This window comes from Rousettus aegyptiacus, unplaced genomic scaffold (genome assembly GCF_014176215.1).
Source record: "Rousettus aegyptiacus isolate mRouAeg1 unplaced genomic scaffold, mRouAeg1.p scaffold_m13_p_7, whole genome shotgun sequence".
Lineage (NCBI taxonomy): Eukaryota > Metazoa > Chordata > Mammalia > Chiroptera > Pteropodidae > Rousettus > Rousettus aegyptiacus.
In genome coordinates, this window is record NW_023416310.1 from 100745636 (window position 1) to 100773471 (window position 27836).

The following is a 27836-nucleotide window of genomic DNA, read 5'->3' on the forward strand; positions in this document are numbered from 1 at the left end:
TAATTGTTAAGTTCATCTGATTAATTGTTAAGTCTATCTCATATAATGTGCAATTTAAGGCTGATGATTCCTTTCTTATTTTCTGTCTGGACAATCAATCTATTGACAAAAATGGGGTGTTAATGTCTCCTACTGCTTCTCCCTTTAGAAATGTTAATATTTGGTTTATATATTTATGTGCTCCTATGTTGGGTGCATAAATATTTACAAATGTTATATCCTCTTGTTGGACTGATCCCTTTATCATAATGTAATGTCCTTGCTTGTCTGTTATTGCAGTCTATGTTTTAAAGTCTACTTTTTCTGGTATAAGTATAGCTACCCCAGCTTTCCTTTAATTTCCATTTGCATGGAAAATCTTTTCCATCCATTCACTTTCAGTATGTGTGTGTCCTTAAATCTGTAGTGAGTCTCTTGTAGGCAGCATATAGAGAGATCTTGTTTTTATCCATTCAGCCACTCTTTTGATTGGAAAATTTAGTCCATTTACATCTAAAGTAGTTATTGATAAATATACACTTAATGCCATTTTGTCATTTTTTTTGGTGGGGGTGGGGTGTGTGTGTGTGTGTGTGTGTGTGTGTGTGTGTTGCTAAGTATTGATTATCACAGGTTAAGTTAAGCCTTATAACCTGGCCGCATAGACAGCTGCTGACTTGTTACATCAGGGCACAGGGAAACCCTCTGGCTCCCCTCCTCCAAAAAAACCAGCTCCAGTTCCTGGATGCCTGAATTCTGTCAGGACTTTCTCACCTCTTAAAATCCAAGTGTCCTTGGGCAGAAGTACTATATCCTTATCTACTTATCAACTGCATCTTGTTCTTGAGTGTTTACTGAGCACCTCCTGTATGCGTGGGGTTCACTTAGTACAGCTGTGGTTTTAAACTTTTTTGCTTATATACCTTCTGAAATAGTTTTAAATTTTTCTATCTCATACATTCAAAATTGAATGCTAAGTTTTTTATAATAAATGTAAATATTTACAAAGGGTATGATTTTGGGTATATAATATTGACATTTAAAAAGAAAACTGTTTCATCACGTATTTAAATGTATCCAAAGAAATTTAAATATTGTGATGATTCGCTATATCATAATTTAAAAAATAAGTCTTTTTTTTTTTCAATTATAGTTGGAAAATTGACGTTATTTTTCTCCTTGAGCCCTTTTTTCCCTTTCCTTGGCCCACAAAATTTTATCCTAATGTAACACGTTTATGCTTGTTATATCTATTGATCTTACTAAAATAGTATATGTAAATTTAAATTTATTTTGAAAAAATTCAGAAAAGCACTAAATGTTATGGATTCTACAGGATTGGATAGTTATCACACTTGTTAATAATACACAATTGATTACACTGAAAAATACTTTATACATTTTAATAACTTAAGGAAAAAGTTTCTTAGAACTGGTTGGATGGAGATAGAATTTTTAAATTAACTCAAGTATTCTAAAATGAATGTTACTTAACACTAAAATGAGACAGGGTTCTGCATCCTGTATTTTTATATTTATAGGTATAAATGTCTAGAAAATCTTGTCACAAAAATAAATGGGAATGGAAAAGATTTCGTTACAGCAACATCACTCAATCCTCTGAATGCTATCTGAGTTATATGCCAACAATCACATAATAATCTGCCATCAGTTTGTTTTAATAATTGTCTCTTGGCCATCTGTATGTTTTATTTGAGAATTGTTTTAGATTACAGAAAAATTAGACAGTTTCTGAATGTCCCACACCCAGTTTCCTTGTTAACATCTTACATAACCCTACTACGTTAGTCACAACTAAAAAACTGGCATTGGTATATTACTATTAACAAAACTTAACTCTGTCAATCTGTTTATTAATGATCTATCAACTCACTTTAATATTTCTTCAATTTTGTTGAAAGTACAGAATTAGAAACACCTGACCTGTGAAAGGATTTGTTATCCAGCCTTTCCTTTGTTGTTTCCTGAAAAGTGTATAAAAAAAGCTTTTCCAATGCTTACCATGCAGTCGTTGATTATACCTGTTTTTTTTTTTCATGTGTCAAATCTGATGCACTCAAAGTATTAGGAAAACCAAAATAGTTATAACTTTAATATATCTTTGCTACTACCATATTTCTTGATATAATGCTTTTTGCCATATTAAAACCTTGGAGCTTCAGATTTAGCTAATTTAATTTATGGAAAATGTTTCAGGTTAGCCTAAATGCCAAAGAAGACTTATTATTAAAGCAGTAAGCAAAATTAGACCTTATTTTTCAATGTAAGTAAAAATGTTAACGTGTCAGTAAATTTGAATCCTAGATAGGCAAATAGATAGGGCACAGGCTTTGCCCTGAGTTTATTGTATAGATTCATCCTGCAGGAAGGCATTCGTAATATTTTCTACTTAAATATCCTACTTAAAATCTTTTTCAATTACAATTGACATACAGTATTTATATTAGTTTTAGGTGTATAATGTAGTGATTAGACATTTATATAACTTACAAAGTGATCACCCCAATAACTCTAGTACCCATCTGATACCATACATAGTTATTATATTACTGACGATATTCCCTGTGCTGTTCTTTACATTCCTGTGACTGTTTACTAAGCTGGCAGTTATACTTCTTAATCTTTTACCCTTTTCACCCATTTCTCCAACCGCCCTTTCATTTGGAAACCATCAGTTCGTTCCCTGTATCTATTAATCTTTTTTCTGTTGTGTTTGTTTGCTTGTTTTGTTTCTTTAGATTTCACATGTAAGTGAAATCAATAGCATTTATCTTTCTGTCTGGCTTATTTCACTTAGAATAATATCTTCTAGGTCTATCTATGTTGTCATAAATGGCAAGGTTTTATTTTTTTATGGCTGAATAACATCCCATTGTACCTCTTTATCCATTTTTCTATCAATGGATGTTTAGGTTTCTTCTATATTTTGGCTATTGTAAATAATGCTTCAGTGAACATAGGCACTGAATATATATCTTTTTAAATTAGTATTTTGGATTTTTTTTTGGATAAATACCCAGAAGTGGAATTACTGGGTTATATGGTAGTTCAACATTTTATTTTTTGAAGAATCTCCGTATGGTTTTCCATAGTGACTGCACCAGTTTACAATCCCATCAGCAGTACACAAGGGTTCCCATTTCTCCATATCCTCACCAACACTTGTTGTCTGTTGGTTTATTGATGATAGCCATTCTCACAGGTGTGAGGTGATACCTCATTGTGGTTTTTATTTGTATTTCTCTGATAATTGGTGGTGTTGAACATTTTTTCATATGTATATTGGCCATCTGTATGTCTTCTTCTCTCCGTTTTTAAATCAGATTGTTTATTTTTTGGTTTCAAGTTGTATGAATTATATATTTTGATCAGGTGTATCAGATGTATCATTGGTGAAATCTTCTCCCAGTCAGTAGGTTTTCTTTTCTTTTTTGGTTTCCTTCACTTTGCAAAAACTTTTTAGTTTAATATAATCTCATTTGCTTATTTTAGTCTTTTATTTCCCTTGCCCAAGGAGACATAGCCACAGAAATATTACCAAGAGCAATGTCAAAGAGTTTACTCTCTCTGTTTTCTTCTAGGAGTTTTATGGTCTTACATGTGTCTTTAATCTCTTTTGATTTTATTCTTATAAATAGTGCAAGAAAGTGATCTATTTCATTTTTTTGCACGTGTCTATCCAGTTTTCCCAACACCATTTAATGAAGAGACTGTTTTTAACTCATTGTATAATCTTGTCTCCTTTGTCATAGATTAATTGACTGTATAGATTTGGGTTTATTTCTGGGTTCTTTATTCTGTTCCATTGATTTATGTTGTCTGCTGTTATGCCAGTACTATGCTGTGTTTTGATTACTGTAGCTTTGGAATATAGTTTGAAAACAAGGATGCCTCTACCTTTGTCTTTATTTTTCAAGATTGCTGTGGCTGTTCAGGGTCTTTCATGGTTCTACATAAATTTTGGGATTATTTGTTGTAGTTATGTGGAAAGTGCCATCGGTATTTTGATTGAGATTGCATTGAATCTGTAGATTGTTTTGGATAGTATGGCTATTTTAAGATGTTAACTCTTCCTGCTCATGAGCACAGTATATCCCTCCATTTATTTGTATCTTCGATTTCTTTCTTCAGTGTCTTATTTTTTGGGGTATAGGTCTTTTATCTCCTTTGTTAAATTTATTCCTAGTATTTTATTCTTTTAGATATAATTGTAAGTGGGATTGTTTTCTTAATTTCTCTTTTGGATAGTTCATTGATGTATTAAAATGCAACTGATTTCTGAATGTTAATTTTTTATCCTGCTGTTTTACTGAATTCATTTATTCTAATTTTAGTGTACTCTTTACAGTTCTCTCTATATAATATCATGTTATCTGCAAATAATGACAATTTTGCTTCTTTCTAATTCAGATGCCTTTTTTTTTTTTTCTTGTCTGATTGCTGTGGCTAGAACTTACAATACTGGGTTGAATAAAGTGAAAGTGGGCATCATTGTCTTATTCCTAATCTTAGAGGAAAAGCTTTTAGCTTTTCATTATTGAGTATGATGTTAGTTGTGGGTTTGTCATATATGGCCTTTGTTATGTTGAAGTATATTCCTTCTATTCCCCATTTTGCTGATAGTTTTTATTATAAATCGATGTTGTATTTCTTTCAAATGCCCTTTCTGCATCTATTAATATAATCATGATTTTTATCCTTTATTTATGTGGCGTATCATGTTAATTGATTTGCAGATATTGAACCAACATTGCTTCCCAGGAATAAATCCCAGTTAATGATGGTGTATGATTTTTTAAATGTATTACTGGATTAAATTTGCTCTTATTTTATTGAGGATTTTTTGCATCTGTGTTCATTGGGGATATTGACCTATAATTTTCTTTTTTTGTAATGTCCGACTGGTTTTTGTATCAGGGTAATGCTAGTCTCATGTGTTAAGGAGCCTTTCTTCCTTTTCAGATTTTTGGAACAATTTGAAAAGGATTAATATTAATTCTTCTTTAAATGTTTGGTGAAATTCACCTGTGAATCCACCTGGTCCAGTGCTTTTGTTTGTTGTGAGTTTTTGATTACTGATTAAATTTCATTAGCAGTTATCAGTCTGTTCAGATTTTCTGTTCCTTCCTGATTTATCCTTGGAAGATTGTATGTTTCTAGGAATTTATCCATTTTTCCAGGTTGTATAATTTATTGGCATATAATTGTTTGTAGTATTTTTTTATAAACCATTTTTTTCTGTGTTTTTAGTTATTACTTATCCTCTTCCACTTCTGATTTTATTTGGGTTCTCTCTTTTTGATGAATCTAGCTAAAGTTTTATCAGTTGTATTTATCTTTTCAAAGGACCAACCCTTGGTTTTATTGGTCTTCTCTATTTTTTTTTTTTAGACTCTATTTCATTTATTTCTGCTCTGATCATTATTATTTCCTTTCTTCTACTCATTTTGGGCTTTGTTTCTTGTTTTTCTGATTCCCTTAGGTATAAGGCTAGATTGTTTATTTGAAATTTTTCTTGTTTCTTGAGGTAGGCCTGTATTGCTATAAATTTCCCTCTTAGAACTGCTTTGGCTGTGCCCCATAGATTTTGGGATGTTGTGTTTTCATTTTCATTTGTCTAAATGTATCTTGTTCCATTCTTTCATTTGGGACATGTTTCTTTGTCTCCTCATTGGCTGACTCCCTATGTTTATTTCTACATATTAGGTTGCCCTGCAATATCTCTCAGTCTTGACAGAGTGGCTTTGTGCAGTAGGTATCTTGTGGGGCCCATTGGCACAGTCTTGCTGTTTACCTGAGCTGGGTGCTCTAGGGCTATCCCTTGTGTGGATTGTGTGTGCCCTTCTGTTGTAGTTGAGCCTCGAGTGCTGTTGGCATGTCAGTGGGTAGGACTTACTTTTGTCTGAAGGGCTGTGAGGACTGGCTGTGACTATAGTGGGGAAGGCCTACTTTCTTCATTTACTCCCACTGGACCCTCCCTCAAGATCGACATACTTGGGGAAGGGAAAGGTTTAGTGTCTAAACCAAAAAAATTGCCATTATTCCAACTATCCTCACTCTACAGTATACCTGCAGAAAATCTCCAAATAACTTAAAGTATCAATTTCTAATAGCCCTCGTCCTTAACAGAAATGTATAAAAGACTGAGAAAGTCATACTTTGCTTCTTTAGTGGTGGAAAGTGGGAGACGGGTGGTTGTGCAAGGAGACCCAACATGAAACTGTGACCACAGGTGTAGGTCACTCGTAGGGCATGGCAACTTTAGGAAAAAGTACATCAGAAAGTTGAGGATCTGGAGACTGATTAAACCCGTCCCCCTTGGAAAACTCTTGGGAACCCCAGAGTACATGTATTTTATTCCCAGTGATGTTGGTTAGAGGCCCAAGAGCATGCTAAGATCCATGCCTACCAAGGGGGCGGGGTAGATCTCCAGGGGACAGATGGGTTCCCCAAGAACCACCATGTGGATCCTTCTCTAATGCTGGTTTTAGCGAAGGAAAGCCAGTGAGTTTTACTTTCTGGGCTGGGGTGGGGGTGAGAGCATTTAGAAGAACTAATAAGATTTAAAAGTATTATAAAGTGTTGAAAATACAATTTAATGTTCTTCATAGAACTCTTGGACTTCAAAATAAGCTGCAGCTCCCACTTTGAGAAATGCTGAAAAGTGCTTGGGGTTTAGTTCCCTGTTTTCTCTTGAGTATGATGCGCAAGTCTTCTGAGCTGCCTCCTATTAGAAAAGCCTAGGTTCCTGGGGTCTCTGCCGGTGTGGGCCACATTCTGACTCCTCTGTTTGTGCAAGAAGAAGCAGGGAGAAGTCAGCAAGGCAGCCAGTGCCGACAGCACGACCGAGGGCACGCCCGCCGATGGCTTCACTGTCCTCTCCACCAAGAGCCTCTTCCTGGGCCAGAAGGTAGGCAAATGTGCGGCCTTGGTCAGCTCGCGGGCCCTGGGAAAGAGCGGTACGGACCTCATGGGTGTGGGCAGAGAGAGGGGGTTGGGGTAGTTTTAGGAGGGGCTTCAGGGAGGGCCATGGCAGGACCGCTGAGGGGAGACTGGCAGGTAGGAAGAGGAGGTAATGGTAAAGAAGAGGGAAAGGCTCCTGTTTGGGGGTTGGGACACCCTGGTTATTCTTCAGAAGGAGCAGTTGCCTGGGATAACCTGGTCATCATATAGCCGTGGCCGGAAAAACAGAAGTTAAAACTGGGTCCTGGAAAAGGAAAGATCCAGCAGGCAGCTCACTCCTGGCGGGCACTGTAGGTAGAGCCCCTGACCCACGGGGTGGGATTGTTTCTGGATGTACGTAAGGGTGTGCTGAGCCACCTGACGACTCTTCGAGCCAGTCGTTTGGTTTTGTTAACCATGGGCAATATATTTTCAGCTACCCCAGTGATGCAACTTTGCCAGGACACCATGGTTTTGTAAAAGATAATTCACTTTTGTTGAAAATAAAAATGATGCAAAGCCTTTTTAAGACCTGAGAGTGAAAGTTAATCTTTCTCTATTAACGCTAAAATTGGGGTGGAGAAAGAGGAATTTAAACTTCCCTTAATTTAAATTTTAATCTTATATTAAAAAAAATTAAAGGCATGAGTTTGACCTTCCATGTAAATTGTGTTTAGTTGGAATGCGGTTAACAACTTGGTTCTGAAGTTGCATCATTTTTAAAGCCTCATTGTCAACTTTCTTTTGCGTCTCAGTGACACAGTCCTGCTCACGTCATTGCAAGTGCTCCTCCTCCGCTCCCCCTTCCTGTCACTGGGGCAGGCTCTCATGATGCAATTTCTGTGGTGGACTCTGTGTTCCAGCAAATAACCGTTACAGTTTACATCTTATAAACACTATCTGTATTTTGTATGCATTTTTTCTAAGGAAAATAAGCAGCACTAGTTGTCATCTTAAGGTCTGGGCTTTTGACAGTTTTCGTTTAAAGTTTTTTTTATTTGTTTAAAAAATTACAGCTCAGCAGTGAAGGCAGCCACCTGGGTCTTTGTGTATACCCTTTAACATGTCCTTTGGGTAATATATTGAAAGTTAATGTGACCTGTCATCCAAATTGCTTTGATTTAAATGAAAGTGTGAAACCCCTGCTAGTTGGGACTAGCTCCTGTGTGCTTTAGATCCCTAATGCAGACAATTAGCTAGGACTTAAAAGCCTGTTCAGCAGGTAGGACACTTCAGTCTCTGGGGCCACCCTCTCCCCACTCCTTCCCCCACCTTACCCTTGGGCGCCCTGATTCTGGCCTTTCCCTTCCCGGTATCCTCCTTGCTACCTCCTGCTGGCTACTCCAAAGCCAACCTTGGGTCAGAACGCCTCACATCCTTTGCTGGATAAACTCAAACATTTCCAAAATAGCAGCACTCAGCCCTACAATGGAGATGCCTTTCTTGCCTTTCTTGATCTTGGATCAGGCCCTTGTCTGAGCTCTGCTGCACTTGAACTCTGGAGGGAGAATCTGAAAGGATTGGTTGAGCTGGAACCCGGTGTAGAGTGGTCAACTGTAAGATAAAGGGCTGAGAGCAGAACCAGACAGACCACTACCTTTTTTCCCATAGCCTGCAATTAAATGTCAGCCATGAGAACAAAACACCAAGCAGCCATGGCACTGTCCTTCGTGTTAAATGTTCTTGTGCTTAATGACCCAATATTTCCACATCCAGGACGAGGGACCCCCAGTTCTAGCACTGCAGATGCCCTTTTGTAAACTGTGTTCCCCCAAATGCGATCAGCCTGGGGCACCGTGTTAGAAAGCAGTGTGCAGCCGAGGGACCGAGTATTTATAGTTTGGAGCATTATTTTGAAGCAATTTTTTTCTGGCCCTTTATTGGATGTTACCGGCAGGTAAAAGTCATGGCCTATAATAGTGCGAATGACACATATGAATTTTTTACATGAAGCACATCGTGACTTGGATTTTAGGAAATGTTTCAAAACGGTACTGTAGGACGATGACTGTATGGTACCCCATGCTCCATGAGTCTTATTTTTCCACCTGTGACAATGAAACTGAGGCTTGAATATTGCAAACAAGCTAGGGTAAGAGAAGTGAGACTGTTCCCTCTAGCCGCATAAGGCCTTGTTGCTAAGCTACTCACGGGGGAAAGCGGCCCGGGCTTAGGAGCCTGGGATCTGGTGATTGTTGTTGATGTATTTCACATACTGAAGTCCAGGAGTAATCACCCTCATTACTCGATGATTTTACCTAGTGTTCACACACACTGTTGAATTATTTTCAACAAGAAAACAGTGCTGTGACTCTGAACTGACTAAATGTTGTTGCTTGGTGGTTTAACAGATATTACAGCCCCTTTTCAGAGATTTAAAAACCTGATGGTTTTATTGCCAACACATGAACACAAAAACAAAAACCCACTTCCAATGTGTAGTTCTATAAATCTGTGCAGAAATGGTAAATTTCATAGGGTCGGTAGTATTCGAAGCAGTTGGGAAGGCAGCGTAAGGAGGGAATGAGGAAGGCTTCACGCCTCCCTGGCTGTCCGGATTGCAGCTGTAGCCCTGCAGCAGCCGCAGCCCTGCAGGCCACCAAAGGCAGGCATGCGGTCCCATGGGTTTTCTCCCTCAGATCCAGACGTGTTAGTCCTGGGGCTGGAAAACCGTAAGGAGAGAAGGGGCTCTTGAAGCAGCTGTGAGAAGGGCCATTACCCCTTTTCCACCCCGTGGCTGACCATTGGTGTCTGCAACAGTTTAGGAAGCTAAGGAAGCCACCAAGAGTGGTGACTCAGCTCCTGGGCCTCCAGCAGTGCCCACATGTGTGACATGTTCTTGCCTGAAACTCACCATGTACCACCACTATGCCTGAGGCTTCTGGGGGAATCGGGGTGGGCAGCATAGTACAGATAAAGGAGTCTTTTTATTTCAGCGGTGAGGGCAGGAGGATAGGCCACAGAGAGAACACGACTCTCCAGGAGGGATTTAGAATTGGTTGCATGGAGAACACTGCCTTTTCCATCCTTTTTAGCTGAAGTAGACTCCGAGGACAGGAAAAGAGTTGCATTTCATGTGACTAGCACAGGGAAATAAGACCGGCCAGTCCTTTCTCAACTTGTCCAGTAGGAGGGAATGAGAGACACCAAAATTTGACAATTACAGGCCAGACTAAGCAAGTCCCTCAGATAATATTTAATAATAACTTTAATTTCCTAAAATTGAATTTATGATCATATCATATTTTTAAAAAATAGGATTTTACTATCCTGTAGCCAAGTAGGTCAAATCAAGGCAGTCTGGATGTGCACCCTGTAACTCCAAGCCACCAGATCCTTCCCTATTATTGGCAGGCCACCTCTTGATCTGTCCTAAGTGATGGGTGCCAGCCTCCTTTCCAGGATGGCCAGGTTGTCTCTGAGCCACCTCAGGCACGAGCTAGGCCAAGGGCCCGGTTCCTGACGTGGCACTTCCGTTAGTTCTGCTTTAAGGAAGGGGGATGTTCTTTCATCTCAGAATTATGTCAGGATGTTGGATGTTTACTTCCAAATCCATTTGTGTGCCTATAGAAACTTGAGCATTGTCTTAGGCATTGTGTGGCACTTGGGGTAGGAGGCAACCTACTCTCGTCCTCAAGGAGCTTATACTCTAAAGTTTACATCATGAGCAGAGAATAGGTTAATGTGGGCATAACCACTTAGGGGTGCTGTGGACATCAGAGGTGACAGCAGAACCAGCTTGAGGTTAGGATAATCAGGTCTCAGTGGTGGAAAGGATCTTGAAGGACACTTGGCTAAGTTCTCTTCTCCCAACTCCACAGCCAAGTGGAACCCCATTCTGTTCTATAACTAGTAGTACCCTTTAGTCATTCATTCCAGTGGCCAACAATCTTCACAGATATTTTAAATTCCCTGTGCTTTGGTTTAAAACTTAGTTTTCTACTTTCTCAATAATGAGGCTAAGAAGGTCACCTTATTCAAACGCCGAAATCATTAGTGACCCTCTTTCCTCCTGGAAAATCAGGCTAAAATTTGGGAATTTTCAGAGTTCCCCAGAAACCTTTCACCTGCTCTGCCATGTGCTTCAGACAGCTACATGCCCCTTTGGCTGAGAAACCCAATTGGATTTGACCCTGGATAGTGGTAAGGGTTGGGGGTCGGAGCATCTGTTCTGCCCCTACCAGGCTTATTCACATGTCCACTAGGCAGTGCATCCTCTTCAGGCGTGCATACACGACTTGTTTGTACCCGATGTGCATAGGTCTTATGTCCAGAGGAGCTGCGTCTCTTTGTGATCATCTCGCTGTTAGCTTTTTCCCACTGGTCTCAAAAAGCCCAAGGGAAGAAAACTTGTTCCTCTTTTCCCTTTGAATCTAAGCTAAAAATGTAGACCGCTGCTTTGTAACAGGGCCTAGCCAGAGTCCTTCCCTTCCCTGGCCATATGACCAAAGTAATCTCTACACCTGTTTTCTCACAAAGAATGATGACTTTTAATTTTATCAGGTCCCTTTTTTCAGAATCTGCTGACTGCTTCTAGGAATTGGAAATGTGGGTTTATATTTCAGATGCTTCTAGAATGTTAGATTTTTTGTTCAGTTTTGTTATCAACAAAATGTTTGGCCTCAGAAATTGAGTGACTTGGAGTTCAGTTGCCAAGAGTGGTCTCTCTGCCAAGTGACCTTGGAGTGAGAGCCTGGATAAAGACTTCTGCCCTGCTGGGCCCTGCATGCTGCGGTCAGATCTTCCAGCCTGGATCTCAGTTGTCTAGGGCACCAGCTCCTCTGGGGGCTCTTAGGCATTGCTCTTCACTGCAGTTGTTAGGAATTTATATCACTGAAGAGTGAGCATCTCCATTGAGACAGAGCACTTTGCTGTAGGCACTTGTGCCTAAGAACAGGAAGGGGAGGAATAGGACCCCAGACAGTAGTTCCCTGGGCTAGCAAATTCCCACTGCCCCTCCAAAAGCCAAGTCTAGAACTTAGGATTCCTCTCATACTGAAGGATGCTATGGAAACAGAAAAACAGTGAAGAGGAGGGACATTCGGTGGCTCTTTAGAAAAAGCCAGTTCGTTGGGTACTCATAAACTCACTAAAGGAAAATGCTTGACCCATTGGGCATCAGAGTAACCTCACCAACAAGGAGAAAAACATTTAAAAGACATTGTCTCACTAGAGAACTGCTATTTCTCTTCCTGGGTTTCATCAGAACTTCAGCATTACATGACTAATAACACGTAAAATTAGCTGTTACCGAGCAACAGACCATTCTTGCTCCTTGCCACCCCTGAGCAGGGCAGGGGAGCCAGCCAGCAGTCATGGTGCTAGCGACAGCCTTAAAGACCCATGGCCACTAGGGCTTTGCTCAAACTAGCTGCAACTTCCGCACCATCCCAGTGCTCCGAGAGGACAGTCACATATAGCACCCCTGCCCCAACAGTGAGCACTCTGAGGGTCCTGGCAGCTGCTTTTCTTTGGCCCCCAGGTCACAAGTTCCTTTAAGGGAAGTGGATCCACCAGTCCCATGTGGCTTATGCCTCTCTTTGGCCCCAGGCATCAACTAACGGATTCTGGACCCCCAGCCTAGCTTACTTCCTTTGAGCATCCTGACATTTAGTCTTTTGTTAAAAATGGATGTACTTTAGCCAGTAACTCCCTGTTCCCTTTTGAGCCCAGTGCACTTGGAGTGTTCACTGCCCTTCATCTGTATCCCAAGGCTCACTTCTCTATGACTTCCCAGCTGTCCTGTTATTTCCCACCTCATGCTTTTCTTTTCAGCTGAACCTTATTCACAGTGAAATCAGTAATTTAGCCGGCTTTGAGGTGGAGGCCATAATCAATCCTACCAATGCTGACATTGACCTTAAAGATGACCTAGGTAATTGGGGATGGGGTTTGGCGCCACCAGCTGTCAGGTGAAAAGTTATGGAACCCAGAATTTAGACTCTGTTTTCTCCAACTTCAGATGGTCAAGTCAGATTCCCAAATTCAAGATGAATGTTTAAGTGTAGGCATTCACTGTCTACTTACTCCAGGCCATTCCAAATGGAAATGATGTTTCATTTACTGCAATTGGCTGATTTTTCCTTGATTGTAAATATATTGCCATCTAAATTCTCTTCCATAATGATCATTCTGACTGCTGGTTACTTGGGGGGATTTTTTTAATGTGTTTTTTTTTTCGTTGTTTTTTTTTTTAGAACTGAAAAATCTCAGGTAACTACAAAACAGTAGTTTCTCCATTTAAGCCTTAATTAGAAACGATGCTTAAACAAAGCTTGAAATCCCCTGAAAAGGGTGACAGGCTGCATCAGTGTACAATTAAGCTGTCTTAAACCTACCAGTCATTGGTTTCCCCCAAATTTACCACCTATTGTCACTTCTTCAACTATTTATAACTGAAAACAGTATATAACCGAGTGCCACCTTCACGAATTATTTGGCTAGGAGGGCGATGTCTCTTTCTGAGCCAGTTCCTATGGAGGAAAGCTATGCCTCAGAGCCACCGGGTCTCCCTACTCAGGAGGGTGGCGGGTTAGGGCCAGCTGGGAGTTACTCCTAGGTGTCCCACTCTGTGGCTTCATTAACATAGAGGAACTGTCATGGGCACCATAAAGGTTCCTGTCCTCTTAGTAGTGAGTCTTGCCAAGGGCAGCAGCCCAGCCAATGCCCACACCAAGGCAGCCTCATGCCTGATACTGACCTATGTGCATTTTGTGTGCCTTTGGTTCCCACTTTGGGCTGCCTTTGAGGGTTGACAGATTTCCTTTGTGGGAGAGATGCTTGTTCCAAAGTCCAGGCCTGACCCACACAAACGGGTATAGTAGTGAGCCGAAGACATGAGAACTGAGACTCAAGAATGCCCTGCTTGAGCTTGTTTTACAACTGCCTTTTACAGGTACTTTCTTTAAAAAAAAAAAAAACAAAAAAAAACCCACACACTAGAAAACAGCAAGGATCCTATCCTATTATATGCAAAGTACATAAAAACAGATTAACTAGAATAAGAGCCAGGTCTGGAAAAATGTTTTTATACATTTATACATTGAGGGGGAAAGATATAGACAACCCTCTCTGCATACCTATACTGTTTTCTCAGTTTTCAAGAGAAATCCCTTAAAGGTAAACCGATGAATGTCACAAGAAAAAACATCAAGCTCGGAAAGTTGCTGCTGACAAAATGGAGAAACTTATTGTTTTGGTTGGCCTCATAGTCCACATATTTTTTAAAAAAAAACAGACACCATGTTTTAGTAGCCTTCTCAGTGGGGTGCCAGTTTTACAGGTTTTTGCAAAGTGAAATGGGGCATTCGTTGTTTTGTTATTTCTTTGAGCCTTTGGAAATGATCTCATGTGTGTTTCTCTTTTTTTGGACTTGTCATTCAAATGTTTGATTTCACCATGTCACATTTGATATTCCTCCTCCTCACCCCCATCCACATGTGCGCACACTTCGTGGACTGTTGCCCGTTGGGCTCCTATGTTGGAATCGACCAGGTAGGCCAGCCCTGCCATGGGGCGTTAGTGAATGTGCCTGTGCGTGGGTCTCGGTCCAACACAGTTGATATACATTTGTTTACCTGTTATAGTTGCAAGTTGTACAGGCTGACATTGCCTCGATCGACAGTGAGGCTGTCGTTCACCCGACAAACACTGACTTCTACACCGGTGGTGAAGTAGGTAATGCCTAGCCGGGTGCTGCCGAGTGTGTGTGTGCATGGTCAGTCAGCCACCGCAGACAGCTTGATCCTTTGACAGCTATGCAGGGCTGCATTCATTTCACACTTCCAGCTGTCCTGACCTACCCAAGGTCGACCTTCTCAAGGTCTCCCATCCTCGGGTTGTGAATGCGAGAAATACAGCTAGCTGTCGGCCAGGGCGCATCATGCAGCTCACAGATGGGCACGCTTCTGGTTTGGAAACTGGTTCATCAACATTATTTCTTCATTTGCTTCACAAGGCACAGCTTTACTGGAGACTGGGTTCACACGGGATTCCATCTGCAAGGGGGTGCATCCAGATCGGCCGAGCGGCATGCAGTTCCGCGTCTGTGTCCTCTGTGGACCAGCCAGGCGGCTTGCTTGTGCACAGGCCTCTGTCCCACACACCTCTCTGTGTGTCAGAAGCATCTCATTCCTGGAAATGGCCGTACAGCCTCAGGTGCCCACAGGGGCACTTTCAGAACACTCTCCCACACTCGGGTTCTCAGATCTCCTATGCATGAAAGTCACACTATTCTGATGTGGTATCCCTAGACCACTGCTGAGAAACACTCTCCTAGACCCAGAACGTCCTCCCCTCTCTCCACAGCTGACAGGGGTCATCGGTTGGCTTCTGGTGTTGAATAGCTAAGGGGAGGCAGGGTGAGGCCGAGAGCACTCGGGGTGCCGAGTGCCTTGGCTGCCAGCTTGCTGCAGCAGCGTCAGTGCCCTGCCCTAAGAATTGCTTACATAATGAAGGGGCATCGGTGCGATGGCAAAAAAGCACAGGGCTGGAGCTAGGTACAAGGAGCTGGGATCTTCACCTCGCCGTTTACTGGTTATGGGGCCTAGGCTCCACGCCTCAGTTCCCTTATCCGTAAAACAGTGGTAATAGTGAGAATTGCACTAAATAATGTAATAAGCAAAGCACCCTGTTTTGTGTCTGGCTTATGATTGGTGCTTGCCTATGGTCTTGCTCTCATGTGTATGATATTTACAGCAGATGAGCTGGTCCCAAGAGGAGCATTCTGAGTGTAGATTCAAATACCAGCTTCCAGAGAGAATGGAGACATTTTTTAATAAGGACAAAAGCGAAGTCATCTTGAAGGATGAGGCTCTTAGGATTTTCATGAGCGTCCCGGATACTGGAAATGCAGCAGTTTAGCGATCTCTGGCTGTCCAGCTCTGTTTCATGTCACAGTCTGCCCTCGCCACTGTGATTTGGGCTAATTGCTCTCCTGGGCATTCTGGATTTCAGACATAGATGGAAAGACAAACTGGATGGAAAGTTAGGACTTGCCAGGTCTGCCAGGCCAAAATGCAGCCAGGCTATAGGTGACTAAATGCCCGTTTGACAAGATTTCAGAGTTGTTTAACAGCTCATAAGTCAGGCAGCTTGAGAGAGAGATACTTTGTTTAACCAAATGAAAGCTTGGTGGAAATACTCATTTGGAGGAAAATAAACAGCTAAAGACTTATCTTTCAGCCATGAGTAACTAAGGCTTGAGTTCATCCTGCCATCCAGGAATTTTGGTGAAATGGAAATTAAGAAACTTCCTGAGTAAAAGTATTTCACCCGGGCCCAGGGAGAGGAGAATTAGTGACCTGCAGCCATGGAAGGCATGTGTTTGCAGGGTTAGCCACCCTACGGGATAGACCTGAAGGCTTTGGGAGGGTCACAGGCAGAGTCAGCTGTGTGCTCCCCCCAGCCCAAGAGCCCAGTCCTTCCTGAACTGTGACCAGAACTGGTCTCCTTGGAATAATGACAATGCTCATGCTTTTCCCTCTGTTCTGCTTGTCCTCAACCCACTGATAGGCACCGGGTAAACATGTGATAGCCTTGGTGACATCTCAGTAACGTGGGTCCGAGAGCTTGCCCAAGGTCACAGCACTCACGCTGTCACAGCCAGAAAAATACCTCAGGCAGTTCAAACAACCTGACTGGCTAAAGAGAAAAGACTGTGCCAGGGCCAGAACCCAGGTCTCCTAAAGCCCGCCTCAGTGCTTTTTCTTGGTGAACCAGTCCGAACGAGTACCGAACCCGGATTTCCGTTAGACTGCAAAACCAGTGATCAACCAGATTCATACATGGTCTCAATTGGGTCCAACTCCCACTTTGATGTGTGAGAGGGGAAACAGGAAGCTAGGATGTAATCACTCCATTTCTCATTTTGGTGTGAATTCCTGAGTCCCAAGACCGCTGGAAGAAGGAATGCGAGTGCAGGAATGCTTAGCCCCAGTGATTAACTTTACCCATCAAAAGTTCTTTCTAACAGTGAAATAGACCACAGGCTGAGCCTGACATTTGTCCAAGCCTAAATTTTTGCTTAGGCTGTTTTGAACACTGATACTTATGCCTGCTTTCTAAGCATGAAATAATGTCCTTGTTCTCGTGGGAGTAACACGTTTATGCTTGGGGGCAGATAAGCCAATTGCTTTATGATTAACCCTGAAGTTAAGCCTAAAAAGTGAGAGTGTTACATTAAGAGTGTTGACAATACAGTTGAAATGGGCCTGTTTCTTGTTAAAAAGTACACGTGTGTCTACATGAACATGTGCATACATATGTGTGTGTAGGAGTCAAGTCCTGACTGGGTGGATTGCCTGCACTCTAGGGTTCAGTTTTTAAGTTTGGGAAATGCATTCAGTGTATTTTATCTTGCAAATTTTACTTTTAATTAAAGCAAGATTTAATTATAAGTCAAAATTTTAAAGTAAACACTCTTCCTAAGATAAACACGCCTTTAATTACAAATCAGCCCATTTTCTTAATAGTTCATATCTTAGAAAGGAGTTGGTAGTATTAATACAGGACTGATTTTATTTTCCCATCCAAATTTCCTGGCTCCCCAAAGAGTACATGGGATGGAGAACGAGGACCTGAAATAGTCCTGCCTAGAGCACATCTATTTCCCTCCTTCAAGTTGGAGACTGGGTTAGGAGAGAAGGCTAGAGCTGGTATAGCTGGGCAGCAGCATTTGGGATCCAGTGGATTCATTTTTCTTGGTTGCACAGATATTTCAGGTGAACCTGTAATTGGGCCTCACTCATCTGGGATGTATCCTCAAAAGTCTCTATTTCCTGGTGGTCTCCAGGCCATGAGGCCCAAATCTGCTCCCTCAAGCCCATTCAGCCTCCGTCTCTGTCTCCGAGGCTGAACTTTGTCTGAAACATGCAGCAGCTGCCCTTCCAGCCATTTAATGGCTACTTCACTGCTTTCTAAGACGGGAAGGCATGAGGGGAATCTGGGCTAATGAGGAGGGACGCTGGATCCCCACTTCAGGTATCCCAAGTTAATATCTCTGAAAGCCAAGCCTTCTCTTAGACAGCCGAGAGAGATCCTGTGGGTGACAGCCTGCAGTCAGGTTCATTCGCGCACCCCAGACTGCCTACAGTCGGGCGGCTTACAGGTCAGTGCGTGCTGTTAGACCTGGTGCTGTCTTATTGGTGACAGTGCCCAGGCTGTCTGCTTTTCCTTCCAGATATTTCCTGGGGTCAGTTCACCCCTCTAGCTCAAGCATTCAGATGAGTCAGGTTTCTCTAATCAGCCTGAGTCATTACAGAGTGAATCCAGAGAGAATTGGGGCTGGTGCATTCCGAAGCACCCTGACCGACCCATCCCAGAATGTGCCAGGTGCACTTTGAATTTTCCAAGACAAACGGTGAATCTTAAGGGGAGTATTTTGTCCTCTTGTGAGGAAAAGTACTTTAAAATGTGCAAAACTGAGGAATCAGAGCTTAAGGAAGACTGAGACCCCAATCTGGCCAAACTTTAAAAGGTGATGTTATCTCTCAATTTGGTTGCGGCTTACTGTTCCACACGAGGCATTTACCCTCCAGACCTTACAGCGTTGGGGGTCCTATTTGGGAATTTGGCTTTCATAGCAGAAACTGATTACTTAGCAAGTACCATGATGTACAAGAAAAGGTACTCCCTCCTTCCATTGGATTGTTTTTTTAAATCTGGTTCTCAAAGGTCACCCTTCTTTCCAAGCTTTTATATAACACACATTCATCTTTAAGCTCTTCTTCTGATGTTGCTCTCTTTTACCTAAAATGATTCTGAATCATTAGTGTAATTAAGGAAATAGTGTCTGAGGCCATTTTCTTTTTCTTTCTTTCTTTTTTTTTTTTTTTTTTGTATTCACATATGATGTCAAAGCTGCAAAATTGGAACTAGGCATGGTGGTGATGCTGGTCCAAAGGTAGCCAAAGCCAAACGCTTTCTTCTGGGCCTGTGGCCAAGAGGAGAGCTAGCCGCCTGATGGGAGTATGCTTCTCTAAAACCTCCTTATTTGGGGCCCCTTTCTAGAGACAGAAGAAATCCAAGGGAGGCAGCAGCCTTGGAAGCCAGCACCATCTGGTTTCTCACGCCAATAAAAAGTGTGTAGGACAGGCGTGCTTGCGAAAAACAGGCATCTCCTATCTCTGGCTCATCCAGGATCACCCTGAGTCACCCCCAAATAAGGGGTTGTAATGCCACAGTGATGACTGGCCAATGGTGAATCCCTTCTAAATCTTACTCTTGTGACCCAGCCACGGCTCAGCTCCTATTTTGCAGCCATATGGAAATTAGCTGCTCAGATCATACAAAGTATGTAATCATCTGACATGCTAAGTGTCTGTGTGTGCCATGAGACACCAGAATGGCAGTCTGACCTCATCTTGTCCTTGTCTAGGAAACACGCTGGAGAAGAAAGGTGGCAAGGAGTTCGTGGAAGCTGTGCTGGAGCTCCGGAAAAAGAACGGGCCCTTGGAAGTAGCTGGAGGTAAGGCGAAGAAGCACGCGGTCTACTTGGTTGTGGCACATGCAGAGTTAGGGAAACCATATTATGAGACAACTTGGAATTCAGAGGTGGCAGTGCAAATGTGTCTCTGAGTGGAGGCAGGGGAAAGCCACCAGGCTTTACAAGTTAGACTTCTGTCACATGCAAATTGTCAGGGGAGCTTAAAGGTTGTGAGAATTGCCTTTCTGATTTTTTTATTACTTAAAATAGCTTCTAAATGTTTGATGACTAGACCTCAAGGAATTACAGAAGCAGAGTTTGGCAAATTTAAGATCTGAGAATTGGAGACAGTGATATGAGCCATCTGCACAACTGCTGGTAGAGATGTGAATTAATCATTTTTATTCAGTCAACTATGTTTCTAATAGGAAAAGTATGAATACACATTTCTTTCTCATTTACCGTTCATACCTTTCATGATACAGGGGGTAAGAAAATGACTTGAAACTGATGTGGGGAAATATCGCTAAGAACTTAGAGGCGGAGTATGTCTTACTGCTGCTGGCCATTTTCGTCCTCTTTTTGGGCTCTAATTTCTCTTACCAAATGGTCCCTAGTGCCCATTACCTGTTCAAATCCTGTTTGTTTTTAAAATGAATGTTAATCTAATGGGCATCAGCAATCACTTTGTGATACCCACACAAGCCCTCTCTTAGAGGGTACAGCAGGCTGTACCCCTCTTTCCCCCAGTGACTACCCATGACGAGCCAGCCTGGGCTAGCCATGGAGCTCGTGGGGATTAGAGGGTGGCATTCCCTGTGCTGCTCTTTGCATTTGACCTCTGCCTGGCCCACGAAACGTGGAATGGGGGGCACAATTTTCCAGCTCTTCTTCCAGGCAGTTCCACCTAGAACAGGTGGGGGACACACAGCACGAACCACCCAGGGGCTTGTGGCCTTTGTGCCAGCCCGGAGAGCTTTCCCACTGGTGCTCCAGTTCGAGCCCATTTGGTGACCCTCCCATGAGGTGTGACCAGAGGTGGCCCTGGTGCTGCTTGCCTTGGACCACACTCATCTGGTACAAATGCATTAGATTTAGCATGGCATTAGAAAGATATATTTGCTTCTTTTTAATAACAAACACATTTTGTTGTTGATTTTAAGATTTATTTTAGAAAGTTTTAAAAATACTTTTACAAGTACAAAGGTGGTGATAATGAAACATACCCCTGCTGTACTGTCCAAAGGTAATCGCTATTAGCATGTTTCTTTCCAGTCTTTTTCCATGCGTAGTTTAGCAGTGACTTCTCCAGTGGACAGACCGTGAATTAAACCCCCAATCTTAGATGTCTATAGGTCATCACTTCAGCCCAGAGATCCTGCACTACTCAGTAAGGAGCACCAAGATGCACACTCAGACCTGTGACTCTTGGTGCAGAGCTGTTTCTGCTGCACCATGAGACACTACCCACAAATCACTCTTGTCCAGTATCTACTAGTGGCACAAACCTAACATCCTATACCCCTTGGATAAAACTGATGGGTGTTCTCCACAAGATGGGTTCAGGAAACAAACCAGAAAGTTTGGGCATCTTACTGTCACAGTGCTGTGGGACTTTAGTGTGCTCTTCTATGGAAGCCCAGCAAGCAGCACTCACCTAACCCTTGGGACCTAGAACCACCTTCTTTGCATCTGTGGGGACAGGAGTCCTGAAACATGCTCTGGGAGACACCGGGATGGCATGTTCCATTTCCTGGTGAGTAGCAGACCCAGGGCCACTGTCTTAGGAGCTGACAAGGGCAGAAATGGAGAGTGAACCTGAAAAGGCTTGTCTGCTATGGAAATATGTAGCAAGAGAAAGGCTCTTCTAGGAAAAGAAAATAGTTCCATCCTAAAAACAGTCTAATTCTGTCAAAATTAAACAGGATCAGTTGGTGAGGAAGAACAGGGCAGCAGATATGCTAGTCAGGTTGCTTTCTGAAGAGGTTTATCCTGAACTGTGTCTGGGAAATTTATAGATACATCATAATTATATATGCACGTGAATCCATCCACATGAACAGAGAGAGTTGGAGGCCCCAAAAGGCAAGCAATTTGAGGCTGCAAACATTCTGACACATTTGGTCAAGTTAGATGGTTAAGGCTCTGCCTTCTGGGGAGGATAGAGGGAAAGCTTAATACAATCTTGGCTAAAATTCCTGGTAGCGATGTATCCTCATGCCAACTTTCTAAGGGTGGGTCCTGGCGTAGCATCTCTCCTGAGCAGTTTCTAGCTCCGGCTCACACTGAATCACAATGTAGCAGGCAGCTGTGGCCTTCCCTGGATACAGGCCATCGGAGGGCCCAGGAAGACACACCGTAGCTGGAGAGTGGGTCTGCATTTGGCATCTTGTGCTGTGTGTGTTGCAGAGGGGTAAAACTCACCGTTCCTGTCTCATTCCCTCCAGCTGCTGTCAGCGCAGGCCACGGTCTGCCCGCCAAGTTTGTGATCCACTGTCACAGTCCAGTCTGGGGTGCAGACAAGTGTGAGGAACTTCTGGAAAAGACGGTGAAGAATTGCTTGGCCCTGGCAGATGATAAGAAACTGAAATCCATTGCGTTTCCATCTATTGGCAGTGGCAGGTAAGGGCACCCAGCATGTTATCATGGTGGTCGAGGATGTATTTCTCTGCATATTTAGTCCATAATTGTGGCGCTCTGTTTACAAAGTCAGCTGAGGCGGCTTTCAAGCTCTTGCCTTCATCTAGGAAACCAGGAGTGAGAAATAGAGAAGAATGCAAACGTCAAGTGAGGGTGAGGGACAGTTGGAGAGTGAGACGGGAAGCCCGAGGACAATGTACAACTTCAGTTGTGACAGCAGCTGTCACAGAGGGTGACCTCAGAGTGCTGGGATCATCAGAGATGAGGGTTCGGAGGGTGAATCTTGAAAGATACTTAAGGCTCAGGTTGAGGGGAAGACAGGGAGGTGTGAATGCAGGGATATAATTAAGAGTGTCCTTCCCAGGACCAGCCTGTGGGTATGTTACAGTTCTGTCCCCGAAACAGCAGCTTCTCACCTGTGTGTACCCAAGTGTCCTTCACTTCCCCCCGCCTGCTTTCTCTGCCTATCTCACTGCTGCTAAGGAAGTCACGGGACCCAGTGGAACCAAGAGGCAAATTATGTAAGTGAAACAGGGGTGGGCGTACCCCACCCTGTGATATCCCCAGATGGGCTCACCGAGACTATGAGGGAGCTGCCCCTTAGACAGAACAACCCAGAGGGCTACCACGGGGTGAGTGTAGTCCTTGAACATCTGCTGGGGCAGGTAGGGCAGCAGCCCACCACACCACCTCCTGGGTTGCACGCCTCAGATGCCAGAAATAACCTGTTGAGTCCCTGCCTATCAGAGCAGCACTGTGCTCTGATAACAGGTCAGGCCGGGAGTTCAGTCCTGGCTCGGCCACTAATCAGCTGAGGTGATGGCACATAAATTAACCCCGCTCCGAGCCCAAATTCCTCATGAAAAGCGAGTAATCCCTCATCTCAAGGCTGCTCTGGAAATGAAAGGGGCTTTCCGAGGGAGAGGGCTTTGAGAACTCTGTACTGTGACAAGGATGGAAGGGCCTGTTGGGGCCGGGCTGCTTCTGAGGGTCCTTGCCGCCAAGGGTCTAAGTTACAGCCTCTGGAAGGCTCACTCCAGATTGGGCACTGAGCAAAGGGAAACCGGTCTCCAGAGCTGCAGCTTTTGGTATCTTGGGCCAACAGGGGCCAAAGCCCAGGGCTCCATCAGCCAGTAGTGACACCTGGGCTTTCTGTCCACATTGTGGGTCTCTGCCACCAGCCACTCACACTACCCAAGGAAAGTGGGGTTGTGCAGAGGCAGCGCGGGTTCCATAAGGCGCCAGTCAGGCCCAGAGCCAATTCAGGGCCTTTTCTTTACAAAATGCTTTTGGATCAGAGCGTAAGTAGCCAGCTTCTCCCACTTCCCACAGAAGGCCTGTTCCTTCGCACTGCAGTGCCATGCGACCTTTGGTAAATGAATCACCCTCTCGGTCCCTGGCCCGCCGTATCAGCCAGCGAGACTTTAGGGACTGCCCTTCCTCACAGATGGTTCTGAGGTTCAGTTAATTAGTGTTTCGGATGCACTTTGATCTACTCTGATGAAAGGTGCTTCCGAAGAGAGAAGCAATAGGGGCCATTATTGGAGGTAAGTTTCACGTTTTTTCATATGGCTATTGGGAAATTTCTAATTGAAGCATAAAAGTAATTCTCATAAAAGAACATCTGTTATTACAAACTTATTTACATTTTTCATGGAGTAAAAGTTTTAAGAAATAATCAATTGAAAGCTTTTAAGAGGGCGGAATTCCAGCGGTAAGCACATGTGCACAGCCACCCGGCCCCACATCTGTCGGGCAGACCTTGCCCACAGCACCGTGTAAACAGCTGCCCTCTCTTTCATGAGTAAAGAATGGGATTACACCAGAGCCGGCCAGTAAATCACAGCGGGTTTTAGGAGGGGAAATAAAACAGCTTGTTTGTGGCATCCAGTGTCTCCAGCATAAAAGTCACGCTGGAATCAAAACAGTATAAATGCAAACATGCTGGTAAAGCAGGCTCACTTTCTCAGAGCTGAGGCCCAGCGTCTCAGGCATGGGGGTGATGACCACGACCCCCTACTCCCTTCCTTTAGCCCATCCACCTCCAGGCCAATCCTAAAATCCACTGGAGGCAGAGAGACCCAGGGGTGTCACCACGGCCTCGAGAAGCTACCTCCGGCATCTGGCCAAATTCTGGTCACAATATTTATGGGTACCCCCACTCCCTCAGTTCTGTTTGACATTAGGGGGCGACCCCTCTCCGGAGGGGCAGTACAGAGGGAATAGCTAGTTTGGGGCTTTGATTAAACTCTCCTTAGATTTATGAGCTTAAAAGGAAAGCCTGTTTGTCTTTTTCAAGTTACCATTTATGGGTATTGAGTCCCAGGCACCATGCTAAACCCTTCATCTGAATCCTCTCACAAAAACTCTGCAAGGTGGGCGCTTATTAATTCCATGCAAAGGCAGAGAAATGGAAGCTTAGAGGAGTTAAGTCACTCACCTGTGGTCACACAGCTTGCACCTGGTAGGGCCAGATTTTGATCAGAGGTCCTTGGCTTCAGGGCTTGTGATATTAGGCACATGGAACTCCTATCAACAAACCTACCCACCCCCACATCCCACCAGAACATCACCCCCACTGCCTGCACACTATGTGAGTAGGTTTTAGGGAGCCTTGGAAACACCACTTGGATGGAGTTCCCTGACCTGCCCAGGCACAGCCGTCAGCCTCACTGCCTGCCGAGCATGAGCCTTAGAAGAGAAATATAAAGAACAAAAACAAACATTAACCCAAAACATGTGTGTGCTGGAGGGAGAGAAGGTAAGAGGCCGCTTTGGGCTGTGCTGCCCAGGCCCCTCTCTCGCCTATCATCTCCTTCTGAATTTTAGCTTCTCCCTCAGCTCAGAACCCCGATGGCTTGATCTTTACCTCTGGCTGGGGTGGCCCCCACCTGGGACAACTTCACACAGGCAGTTGCTCAAAGCCAGAAGATGAAAGAGTGGGGGGGCCTGGGAGCACAGCGCGAGGGACACCTAATCCTAGCAGAAGAATATGTAGACATGGTGACATTTTTCCCAAGTTACTCAAGCTTCTAAGACATGCAGCCCTACCCATCTCCCAGACAGTGGACTGACCTGGCAAGAAAACCAGACTTCTAGAATCCATGTTTACTCCTACCCAGCCTTCCAGGGCATGCTCCAGTCTGTCTCCTCCAGAAAATCCACCTGGATTTTCCCTACCCCCAGGACACAGCCTGTCCCCACAGGTCCCTGATTGGCCTGCTCAACACAGCTCTGGGCCTGGATTCCCGTGTGGCTGCCCAGCCCTGGGGGGCAGGCTCCCCAGGAGTGAGGACACTTGGCAGCGCCCCACACGAGAGGGCTCAGCAGAGCTGGTGGACCTGGAACCTCTTCTGCGAGGAGGCCTTATAAATCAAATCTCTGTCATCCAGATGGGATGACAGGAAAAGCAACCGATGTGTACAGTCCCCAGCCGTCACTGAGCAGGCTGACCCAAGAGGATAGACAGAGCACATGGGGTCCCTTTGTACCAGCTGAGGGAAACTGAGGCTCAAGACACTGGGAAAGGCAGAAACTGCAGTGGGCTAGGCCAGGGCCGAGCGGGGTAGAGGGCAGTGTCTACATCTCACCACTGCAGTCATCGACCTGTGTACCCTTGAGGTGTCTGTTTTCCAACTAAGAAAACTAATTCTTAGGTTAATGCCCCATCCAAGTCAGATTCAAACCCGAATCTGACTTGTTCTTTGCTCTGATGTGTCCTGGAAGAGGAGAAAGGCGCCAAGACGTGGCCAAGCAGGGATGGCATTCAGAGGGGCTGCGCCTCTGCAGCCAGCATGGGAGCCCAGCCAGCCGAGACGCCGAAAGATGAGGGAGACGCCCTCGGTGAGCAGCCCTCTGGGAGCTGACTGGCGCTGCACCAGGGACGCCCACCTGTGCCCCTGCCACACCTCAGCATGCCAGCAGGACTGGACATCACATACGCAGACAGCAGCAGTCACACAGTCATAGTTGTCATGGGTCCTGGGGTGGGGAGACAGTTTTCTACTGTATGAAGCTTTAAAAAGACCCTTCCAGACCACCTACTTTACAGGCCACACTGTTACTTAAGCACTCTGTATGTTACCTTGTCCGTACTCATTAGCTGCCTCATTTCACCAGATGGGGAAACAAGGCACAGAGATAGCGCGCAGTCTCCAGCCCAGCGGCTCCAGGCTGCATGTGCCACAGCTGCCACTGTCTCGAGGGTTCTAAGTGTCAAGCACTCTTGTGAGAGCATCTGTCTGCACACTCCACGTGTCACGAACACCTCTAACTAGCCACTGGAAGATATTCCAGGGCCCACCTGCAACATTAGGAAAATGGTTACCTCCATTCCTTCCTGGTGGGCTGGGTCTTCCAATGTGGCCACAGTCCCACGGCTGGGTTTCTTCTTTAGGCTGTGGCTGCCTTGCACAGAGGGTCGGGTTCATCAACGAGAGGTTTTCCTGGAAACAAATCAGATTCACATTCACCCAGCAGCCACCTTGAAGGACAAGGCCACACCAGCTTGCACTCCGTCAACAGTAAGGCATGCAGGTGCGGCACTGTGGGTCGAGCACCTTTGATGCCACCTTTCTCCACGTGCTGGCTCCACATAGAACAGTGGGTCTCAAAGGACGGTCCCATACCTGCTGAGTCAGACACCCTGCGTGGAGCACAGGCCCATGTTGAAAACTGTTGATGTTGAGGGACAGGAAAGGACATGTTTTTGCTGAGAGTAACAGTCCTTTTCAAGGGTCGCAGGCAGAGGAATGGAAAACCTGTGGGAGGAAGTCTGTAGCAGAAAGTGCTGGGCGCACACAAGAGTGACTAGCAAGTGTTTGGGGTTCTGGGGAAGCCTTCGGCTAGGACAGAGGGGCCTGAGGCCACGCCTTGTGTTGTAGACATGGGAGGGGACAGGCTGTGACCATTAGATCACATAAAAGATGGCTCCTCGAGGAAGTTCCATAGGCCCTCACCTCAGCCCAGCTCGTGCGTGCAGGTGTAAGGCAGAAACAGGCAGGAGGGCGCATGTGCACGCGTGTTGGGGAAGGGTTCGGCCTGGAGTTGGTGGAGCAGGGTCTTGGGCTTCCGGTGTGGAGAGCAAGTTCTCACAGCCCTGCTCAGCCCCCACCTATCCAGCCACGTCTGCAGACTGAGCTCTGCCGGGTCCGGAAGCCCTCAGAGCTCCCAGGGACCGGGTCCGGCTGCCTCCGGCAGTGGGCCGCGCTCCCTGTGTCCCTGCGTCCCCCACTCCACCATCTGGCCACTGGCTGCCGCCTCTCCAGGCTTTTCTCACCTGGAGGAAACTAATAGGATCACTAATCTGATGAGTCTTTCTGGCAGCTGGATTTATAGCAGGAAAATAAACATTTGCTCTTTGTGAGACACTTAAAACGGGCCCTTATTCCAGCAACTCTGTGACCCTGTGTCCGTATACCCCTTCGGAAAAGCTGGCCTGGTACCTCTCTCATGATTGAGGCCTGGTGGATGAGCAGCCCCTATACCCCTCTGTACCCCACAAGGGTGACTTGAGCTCCCCATGACACTCATCTGTGTATATTCCCCCGGGAGCATGCTCACCAGAGAGATGCCCCCAAAACCATAAGTTTAAATGTGTCCTGTCCGGACCTCCTATCTCTATGCTTAACTCCAGGACACAGTCAAGGCACTTGTGCCAGGTGTGGTGAGAACAGCTTCTTCCCAGCCTGAGCTTACAGATCCCAGAGTGGGGAAGGGTGTGAGGGGAATGACCTGCCACGTGGGGTCCTTACCTCTCCTCCTCACTCCCAGCAAAGCCCTTCTCCCTGCATCCCAGCCCACCCGTTAGTCACCCTGACTCTGGTCGTAG

The 27836-nt window shown here is 44.7% G+C and overlaps 1 protein-coding gene across 6 annotated transcripts in view; it reads left to right on the forward strand.

Moving 5' to 3' along the window:
- LOC107506816 (core histone macro-H2A.1) overlaps window positions 1-27836 on the forward strand; it is a 70950-nt gene that overhangs the window by 40828 nt on the left and 2286 nt on the right. Inside the window, exons 5-9 of one of the 6 annotated variants that reach the window (XM_036224024.1) lie at window positions 6800-6910; window positions 14529-14615; window positions 17965-18049; window positions 19319-19408; window positions 21814-21988. In XM_036224024.1, coding sequence (XP_036079917.1) covers window positions 6800-6910; window positions 14529-14615; window positions 17965-18049; window positions 19319-19408; window positions 21814-21988 — 548 coding nt within the window. Of the gene's footprint in view, window positions 1-6799; window positions 6911-12717; window positions 12818-14528; window positions 14620-17964; window positions 18050-19318; window positions 19409-21813; window positions 21989-27836 lie in introns of all 6 variants that reach the window. The other 5 variants (XM_036224021.1, XM_036224022.1, XM_036224023.1 and 2 more) reach the window with 5 other exon arrangements.